General features: G+C 43.7%; 1 protein-coding gene across 1 annotated transcript in view; it reads left to right on the top strand.

The window, feature by feature from the left end:
- The first annotated feature begins 7,072 nt into the window (after nt 1-7,072).
- Nucleotides 7,073-9,738, top strand: part of ZSWIM8 (zinc finger SWIM-type containing 8) — a 54,301-nt gene continuing 51,635 nt past the window's right edge. Inside the window, exon 1 of the mRNA XM_014879937.2 lies at nt 7,073-7,692. Coding sequence (XP_014735423.1) covers nt 7,515-7,692 — 178 coding nt within the window. The 5' untranslated portion in view covers nt 7,073-7,514. The remainder of the gene's footprint in view (nt 7,693-9,738) is intronic.

Here is a 9,738-nt window from a genome sequence, read left to right as displayed (position 1 = left end):
GCTCTGTCAGCTAAGCAAAAGGCTTTGTTTCTCCTATCCCTTTATATCTGCAGTGGCTTTCATGCACACATCAGGGAAGCGAAGGGCTGAGCTGGGAACAGGTGAAACTCAGTGCTGGACTCATGTTCAGTTGCTGCCCAACAGAAGAAACAAGCTGGCAGGAATTTCAATTTCAGCAAGTTAATCCTGTTGGGAAGCGTTTGCTGAGGATGTTTTGGTTGCCAGCCCCTGGCAGCCCTGGGGCTCAGGAGGCAGCAGCAGGTACTGCTGAGGGTTTCCATGAGGAGAAGCTGTGCAGCAGTGTGCTCTCCTGTTTGCCCACCTGCCAGCCTGGACAGCCCCCTCGTCACTGCAGACACTGGGAGTGTGGGGAGATTTACTGTGCCAATGTAAGTGAATAACTCAGCTGAAACCACTGCAAAAGTTTATACTTTTCTGCCACTTTCTTCTTGGAAACAGGACAGAACCACTTCAAACAACAACAAAACTCTTCTTTGCAATTTAACTAATCTGCTCTGTGTAAGCCAGAGCTGTATGAAAAGAACATGTACTTCTAAAGTAGTTAGTAGTTAGTTCCTTATTCTTTTCCCCACTCACATGTACAGGCTTACTGGAGGTAAAGTGGGATTATAACATCTGACTGTGAGATTCTAGAACTAGTGACCAAGCATACCAGAGGGAAGCTCCTTTGCTTCAGGTTTACCATTTTATTATCTCTTGCAAGACTAAGAAGCAGATTCTGTTAATCAGCACAATTATGCTGAAATCTCAACAGAAAGCCCTTTAACTCCCCACATTTTAAAGCTACAGCTGAGTTAGTTAAGACTGGAGAAATCTTTATTTTCTTGCAAGGCTCGTCTTCATAGTTACATGGGTTTAACAACTTGGTTAAACTGATGCAACTTTGTGGTTGAAACTTATGGATGATGCACTATTTGAATTAGATGCCTTTGTTCAGGTGAGTCAGGAGTGTCCACACACAAGATTCCTGAAGAAATAAGCAGAGTGTGCCACTACTCACTAAATTTCTACTACTATTTCATTTAACCATCCTAAATAAATGCAGTTTGCTAAATTTAACACTAAAGGTGATGATAGAACTACACAAATATAGTTACCTTCCCCCAAGAAGATATGTGAACTAATTCTATTGGGAAATGCATTAAAGTTTTGGATAGTAAGTATTATAGGATCTTGTCACAGTATTTTGCAGGAAGATGGCTGAAAATGAAGATCTGACTAAAAAAGCCAGTAGTCTTTGAGACAGCACACAAACCAACCAGCTGCCAGTACCTGCTAAGGGTTGGTCACCTGCCTAGAGAAGAGAGATGAAAATAGAAGCAGTGGCTTTAATCTAAGAATCCCTAAGTCTCATAAAGGAGGATCCTGTTGAAAGAGCTTGCCACCTGAGTACACCAGGGATATGAGACCTGCAGGTAGAATAGGTGAACACCCTTTACCAATAAGCATTCAGATAATTTTAAGGCTTGACTGATTTGTTTTACAGAGCACCCTGCAATAAATCCTACTTGCTCAAGTCAATAGGCCTAGGGAAATTTTGCCCCCCTCACTTATTACAGAAAAAGAAAAGTGACTGAGGTGTCTCTGTATCTAGCAGTCCAGGTATTGTTCAGTCATCATGACAGGCATAATATCTTTATCAGTGTCTCCTCTTTCTTACACAAGAGGCCAGTTAAACATATGTAAGTGGCACAGCACTGACCCCTACCCACACCCACGAGCACAGAATTTGTTAGGTGTGTTTTCTTTAATGAAGCATTGCTGCGTGGTTGTAGCAACCACACTATTTGAAAGAGAGAACCTTATGCTAGATTGACAATTTAATTGATAATTGAACTTCCCATTGGGATCTGATGAGGTAGCACAAACGCAATTTTTAAAATAAAACCCCTCACATCCCTAACTCCATGGTTAGATTATTTTTCTAGGGAAAAGCTGTGGAGAATACATACCATTTTACTGTCCATAATATTGTACAGTTGTTCTTGCATTTTAGAATCACCTTTTCTCATCAATCTTTTGTCCCTATATTTAATACTAATTTGAAAGACTTTACTGCTAAGAAGCAGCTATAGTGCAAATTTTGCTATGGCAAGTTTTCATCTGAAGGAGCAGGTTCCATAGCATGGGGAAAGCTTCTGCTCCTGAAGATAGGAGAAGCATGTAAATACAGCAGAACATTACTTCACTTAGCCAAGATCTGCTTGCAGAGAAGTGTATGTTGGCCTTGACATGAACAAATGGGCTTCCTATATTCCCTAACGGTTATCCTTCACTTACCAGCTGACTGTACCCTCAAAAACAAATACAGAAACCTCTCTTCTGCAGCAAAGGTGTGTTAAGAGTCAGCTACTGCAGCACTTGTTATTTTTAATTACCATTTTTGATTTCTAAAATTGTAGATTGATAGAGAAGGAGTGTCACATTTAGCAATTTTCCTTGATTATTTTTTGGTGAACTGAAAATAAGCCAAGGAACCTATGTTTTGCCTGCACCAAAAGAGGCTTTTTGGAGTACTTAGGAAGCTTTCAACAGTATAATATTGCTAGTTAGGGTAATACTCTCTAGACCAACTGAGTTATCAGTTGCTGAGTTTCCACAAATGATGTATCTAACCTGCTCTCTAGACAAAGGAGAGAGTTATTATATTGCTTTCACAAATTTTTCACACTGGCTGAGGAAATGTCCAAATGTGATACTGACTTAGAAAAAAGAGGACATGCAGTGTAACAGTTGTTTTCTTTCCTCTCTGCAAAATGGAGAACATTTCAGTTCCCTTTAGCTTTGTGCTTTTATCTGTGAATGTACAGTGTATATTAGACCCTGCCAGACTGTCAGCTTTGGTAATGGCAAAAAAAAAGTGTGAAAACAAAAACAAATGCTCCTGCAGGTTAGTGTGAAAGGAAGAGGAAAATATACTTGTCTCCTGTGAAATACAAGATGCCAGACAACATATGCTCAGTAATCCTTGCAGGCAGTATTATCTGTACATGCCATCTTCTCTTTCTGAAGAGTAGCAGTTATGTTCATACCCAAGGTCTTAGCCATCATTGTTGTCCCCTGCTGTATAACAGTAAGTTTAGCAGCTGTTTTCCATGTACATACCAGTCACTTATCTCACAAATGGTGAATTTAGTTTTGAATAAGGCTTTAATCAGGCATATGCTCATATTCTCTAAGATCCCAGAGATAGAACCTTGGATAACATCAGTTCAAAGTCTTCTGTGGCAAGGATTAGTCAAAGATTGGGAAATGCTCAATCCAAATGGGGGAAAATTAGCTTGTAATATCTCAGGACAGCTTTACTTTCAGCTTCCTAGTATGCATTGTTTGGAAAAGCTCTGTGCATCTTGTACAGGCATTTGCATAGTTAGAAGCAGAGCAAGGAGCAATGAGCTGTATGCTGTCCCTTCTTTTGTGCTAAACCAGTTATTTGTTCCATCTGTTGTACATGCTTAGTGTTTTGAAATAAATAATTGAGGCTGGTTATGTCTGTGGAGATGTTTAATATCTGTTATTAATTATTATTAGTTATTAATTAAGTGATCAGTATAGCATGAAATAGTGATCATCTAGGAGGAACAGGAACTGTTGGCAGTTTGCCACAGTGCCATAGTTCTAGAGCACAAAAAACTATTACTCTGCATATCCAATGTATTACTTAGACACAAAGCCATATGTGCGCTTTAAGAATTTGCCTTTGCTTGTCATTTCTGAGTGCATTATCGCATGCAAAGAGACAATGAAACCTTTGTTGAGTCAGAATGGAGCTGAACAGCTGGGTCCCACTGCACTTGCAGTGAAAATCTCTAGAGTGCTGTATTTTGTTATTGAGTCTGTATTAGATTCAAGCCATAGCAAGGATGTGTTTTACTTTGCATGCAATCACAAATAAAAAACATGCTGGATATGACTTGTAGTGTAGCACATGACTCACCAGTGAAAAGCAGACACTTCTGGGGTGCAATGCAGACTCTCATTGATTTTTAGTCCCCAGCGAGAGCTTAAGACAGGAAACAAATGTAAATGTTGCAATTCTGCTTCAGGGTATGCATGTGCGCTCATATGAGTCTCTCTTATATGGAATGCTGCATTCTGAAAATTGTCTACATTGGAGGCAGAGGAGTTCTGAACAGCAATTTCCATTTTCTGAAATAAGAAAAGGAAAAAAAGTACATCCCTGTAAGTGAGAAAGCATCTTACTGGTAACCTTGTAATTTCTGCAGGATTTCTTACTGAATTTCTTTCTTCCTCCTAGCAGAACACCGCTGAAATTGTCAGATACTATTTTTCACAGTCTCTAGTTTTTGTCTGTTGCAAGATCCACAAGGGAAAATCCATGTCTCTCGCATGCAATAAGTTGGCTGGGAAAAAATGGATGAGTGTTTATGAACTTGTGTGCCTTTCCAAGCCACGAGGACAAGGAGAAGCGAAGCACTCACACCTGCACTCCCTCATGGTGGCCAGGGCAACAACACATCCAGACCTGGTCTGCACAAGTCAGAAGACACATTTTTACAGGGTCTTGAAATGCACTAAGATGAAAGTGCAAATATTCACTCTGCTTTGCTTGTCTTGTTATTTTCATCGCCTCTTCCATGCTTTCAGCCTGTGATGTTTAAGAAACTGAAAGCAAGATTTCTTTGGAAATCTCCATAACTTGTGGTATTCCAAAGCTGGAAGAAGGAGGAATGGGAGTGAGGATTGTTACAATTTAATGGAATCAAACACAATGTACTGAATTGCCCTTATAATTAGTACTGTCTAATATTCCTCCTGTCCTCTGCCCTTTCTTGATGCAATATGTATTCTCTACTGGATTTAGGTAAAACCTAACAATGCTGTGTTGGACATAAAGTTGTCAAAAGATGTTGGTGAGCAGCAGCAGCCTTATGGCATCCCTGTTTCTCCCTGACTATTTCTGTCATTTCAAGTGCCACAATATCTGAGTCAGGGTGCTGAATTTCACCTGCAGTTACCTCTTCACTCCTTGGACACTTTTTTTTTTTTCCATGAAAATACTCTTCAAAAATTCAGCTGTATTTTTTTAGTCTTTGAAATTCCTAGTTTTCTAAATGCTTTTTTCTCACTAGGGAAACACCTTTCCTAAGGTGAAATCCTTCTTTAATGCAACACTGCACCAAGTATTACAATGCCTTTGTGCATCTTTGCTTTCTCACGTGGTAGAGATTCTCTGCAATGCCTTTGACTCACATTGATGCAACCCACCAGAATTCCCATTATCAGGCAGGTGAGTCTCTCTCCTGAATTACTGCTGGCATCATGCTCTTACAGGTTATTTGGCAGTACAGATTTGATGGGTCAGGCATCAGCACAGGACAATTTTAGTGTGGCATTAGGCAGCACACGAGCCATAACTTGGCATGCTGTGCTGTGGCCTGGGGCTGGCTCACCCGGTGCTGTGCCTCCCTGCCCAGTGCACTTGTGAGATGTCTGCCTTGGTGGCACTGAAGGATCTGACATTTCTGTGAGGGACCATACCTCTTACAGCTGATGGACACTGCAGTAATGCATCTTGGTGTTCAAAATCTTAAACTGGGAAGCATTATGTTTGTAAGGACAAACCACTTAGGAAGTTTCCTTTAAGATCCAAGGTGCATTGCTTAGGACCCTCTGTGAGGACTCATCAATTAATATAATTTTTTGGATCAAGGACTAGAATGAGATGAGGAAAATAGTGCTTCCAGATGCAATTCAGTTTCTCTCAGCTCTACATTTACCATTTCTTAGTATGTCATTCTTTTTTCTCTAGCTGTTTTTTTTTCCCCTTGTCATTTGCTTTTCCCCTTGTACAAACACAGAGAGGGAGATGTAGATCCAGCTGTTTGGCTGCCATGTACTCAAAGAGCAAATTTACCCTTTGGTATTTTACCAGACAACTCTCTCAACGGAGCTATGAGCTAGAAGAACTCCAAGAAATATAATTAGAAAAAAAAAACCAAACCCAACCAAACAAAAGAACGTAACCTCTGCTGCTTTCAGAGTGGGTAAGGTAGGAAGACCTTAGCTAGCCTATGCAACTCCTCATGGGGCTGGCACGGGAGTTATCTCCTGTGTTTGAATTTTGGAGTTGTTCAGCAGCTCAGAGCCAGGGGCTCTCGGCCGAAGGAAGGCGGGCATTGCACTTGAACGGGATTTACTCGAGCCACTGTCCTCTCACTTTATTTCCTTTTTCCCCTTGATATTCTTTCCTACTGTTTTTCGTCTAATAGAACATGTTACTGAGAACTCGTATATTTCTTTAATTTCCAATCAAGCGGTCCCAGCTGAGTGATTTCTACCACACGCAACTCTTCGGTGCGTTCCGGGGTAACCCCCACATTTTAGCACCGCTGCCTGTGGCGGTGCGGGCAGGCACAACACACAGGTTTTTGTTGTATGACGGCCACTCCAAGCGCCCCGCTGGCTGTGCGGCGGCGGGCAGGCGCCAGCCGAGCCCCGGCCGGTCCCTGGGGACGCTCAGGCTCCTTCTCCGGCATCGCCGGGTGGGGAGCAGCAATCCGGCCCGGCATGCCCCGCGCGGCGGAAGCCGGAAGCGCGGCGGCGGAAGCGGCGCTCAGCTGGCGGGGGGTGTCGCAGGTGAAGCTGGGAAGCGCGGAGCCATCTTGGTGCCCGCGCCGGGCAGGGACGGGACCCGCCGGGGCCGCGAACCGCCGGGGCCGCGCCGGGTCCAGCGGGGCCCGCCGGCCATGGGCTCATAGAGACACCGCGGGGCCACCGTGACCAGAGCGGCGACGGGCTACCCCCGCCCTGCCCGCCGGGACCAGCGCCGGGCGCTCCCCGCCGGCCGCCGCCCGCGCCCCCCTGAGGCCGGAGCCGCCGCCTGCCCGCCCGCGCCGGTGTCGGTGCCGGTGCCCGTGACGAGCAGCCAGGAGGTCGCGCCGGCCCTCCGCGGGCGCTCCGGCCCCACCGGGCCGTTTTTAAGCCCCCGCGAGCGGGAGGGAAGTTGTTCCCCCCCCCCCAGCCCCCGCCGGTGCCCCTGCCCTCCCCTCGGTTCCTGCGCCGGGAGTGAGACAAGCACAACCTCAGGGAGACCCGGCCCTGCGCACAGGCACCGGCGGCCCCCCCGCGGGAGCCCCGGAGGAGGAAGCCGGCCCCTTCCCTCGTCCTGCAGCGCCGGGAGCCTTCGGACCCTCCGTCTTCCCGGCAGGCACCTGTCCCGCATGGAGGCAGCTCTCATGGACTAACCAGCCCCCTCCGCCTCAAGTACATTCTGTGGACATAAGCATTTTTTAACTTTTAAAGAACTTTTTTTTTGCCCACGGAATTTTTACCAGCTACCCTTTAGTTATTTCCTGCTTCTCCCATCTCAGACAGCGCTGACTTTGTTTTTTCCTGGTACTGTACTATGGGGATCAAATCAAAACCGAGATTTTAAGTACTGCAAGAGCCCTCAAGTCCATTCACCTGTTAAAAGTGAGCAGTGCTGTTCCGGTCTTTCTTCTTTTCCCTCTCGTCGCCTGTCGGATGTGATGGAACTCATGTTCGCAGAGTGGGAGGACGGGGAGAGGTTTTCATTTGAAGACTCCGATCGCTTTGAAGAAGACTCTCTTTGTTCCTTCATCTCTGAGGCGGAGAGCCTTTGCCAGAACTGGAGAGGATGGAGGAAACAATCGGCTGGACCCAATTCCCCCACTGTCAAAATGAAAGGTGAGGTCCCCCGTTTGCATTGGGATGCTCTTTGTGGAAGCTGTTGGGCAAGGGGAGGGTGGTAGGTGAGGAGATCTGCAGAAGGAAAGTCAGAGCAGCAGAGAGAACTGCTATGTAGCATTCATTGTCGGGATACTTCTTTGGCCAAAGATTGAAATTATAAGTTCACTGGAGTTCTTCAGACAGAGCTGTCTTTTAGGTGAGTTTTCACCTGGGTGCACTCGTAGTGGTGTGGTGCTGCTCTTCTGGGTAGATTCTGTGGGATTGCTCTTGGAAATATGAAAACTGCTTTCTATAAAAAAACTGCAGACTTGGCTGGTTCCCACATGCTTTGATTGAAGTACACTAAGGTTTCATAGAGGTTTTTGTTACTCCTATAAAGCTACTCATGTAAAGCCATCATTGTATAGAGCAGTCCATTTTCCTTGTCTGATTCTTGGCATTTCTCGTTTTTCTAGTAAATTAGCTCTTTCTTTTGCAACAGTGGAGCAAAAGGGCCTTAACACTGTCACAAAGGAAGTCGGCAAACAACAGTGCCTGCTTCAAGAGTTGTTTTATTTCCTTTCTGCTGATAGTAATTTATATTTATTAACAGACAGCAAAATAGGTAACATTGGCAATTGAATTTAATTTTTAATTAACATAGAGCTATTATCTCTTTGCTTGATTTTTTTTTTTTTTTTTTTTTAACAAAACTTAATTTCTCTATCATTCTACCGTATCATGACCCTGGAATTGAGGTGATGTTTGCACTAAGCGGAGCCAGAAACACAGTTAACAGAGATTACACAAACTCTTTCTACTTTTCCTTTTATCTTTAGGCCAGTGTCAGTACTTTTCTTGTTATTGCTGATCTTTGTAACCATCACCTGCCTCATCGGTATCTCCTTGTCTGTAACTGCAAAACTTTATTCTCTTCTGAATATTGCCCTTACATGAGCAGAGAATGCAATTTATATTGAATTGAATTGAAATCTGGCCATGTTGTGCTATGGACAAATGTTCAGTTTTCACTAGCTTGGTACCATAAAGTACACTTTGCATTAACCATAGGCTTTCCGGAGCAGATTAAGTTTTAAATTTTACTGCTGTAAAGAAAGGGAACAGTGTTGGCCTTTTTAAAAGCTGTGAGTCCTGAGATGTAGAAATAAGCATAGGGCAAAGCATATAAATGTATTTTATCTCATGTTTTGTATTAAGTCTTGTTGCACGTGTTCGCTTGCTGGAAAGGAACTGAATTTTTAAAAATATATTGGTGTGGAAAATAAAGACATCTTTAGTTTGGCAGAGATATGTGGAATTGATTTGTATGGCTCTGCAAGTCAGATTGATGTTTGCAATGGTAATATTTTTTTTTCAACTTCTAGATGCTTTTAGCCAACTTTTCACTACTGGCTCAGTGTATGAGTGCATGTTCTTCTGGGTCTTGACCTAGTTCTTTGAGCTCTCTTGAGCGAATTAAATCAAGCAGCAGTTGCTCTCTCTGCTGGCACCCACTTGTTGCATCAAAAGGAAAAGACACTTCAGTAATAGTGCATATTTGCAATCTTCGGGCTCTTGTCTGACATGTAAAACACAACAGCTGACGTTGTGGTAATTGTAATACTTACACCATATTGAGGTGTTGCTGTTCTGGAGTCTGCAGACTTGCATAGGCAAGGCTTTTATTGCTTATACTTGGTTCATATATTTCAGGTTTTATCTGTGGACACCTAATTACTTTGTATGAGAGTCTTATTTTAACAGGAGGGACGTTTTGAAGGGGACATTTGCCTCTTTCAAGGCCCTTGCTGGCAATTCCTAGGCTCTGGTCAGAGTTATTTTTAGAAGAATGTGAATGTGGATTTACAGCCTAAAAAATTATTTATTCACACTGCGAAGTCGCGTGTGATACTACCAGTGTGGAACACTTGCAGGGACTTTATACAGTTGTGTTGCCAGTAAGTCTGGTCTGACGTGAGATCTGTCATTGTCTGGAATCTCCTTGGATTTCAGAACTCCTGTAGCAGTTTTGTTGTTTTTAATACCTCTTCTTGACAGTGTTTT

Source organism: Sturnus vulgaris, chromosome 8 (assembly GCF_052056855.1).
Source record: "Sturnus vulgaris isolate bStuVul1 chromosome 8, bStuVul1.hap1, whole genome shotgun sequence".
Lineage (NCBI taxonomy): Eukaryota > Metazoa > Chordata > Aves > Passeriformes > Sturnidae > Sturnus > Sturnus vulgaris.
Note: the sequence above shows the minus strand (reverse complement) of the source record. Positions and strands in the feature narration are given on the sequence as shown.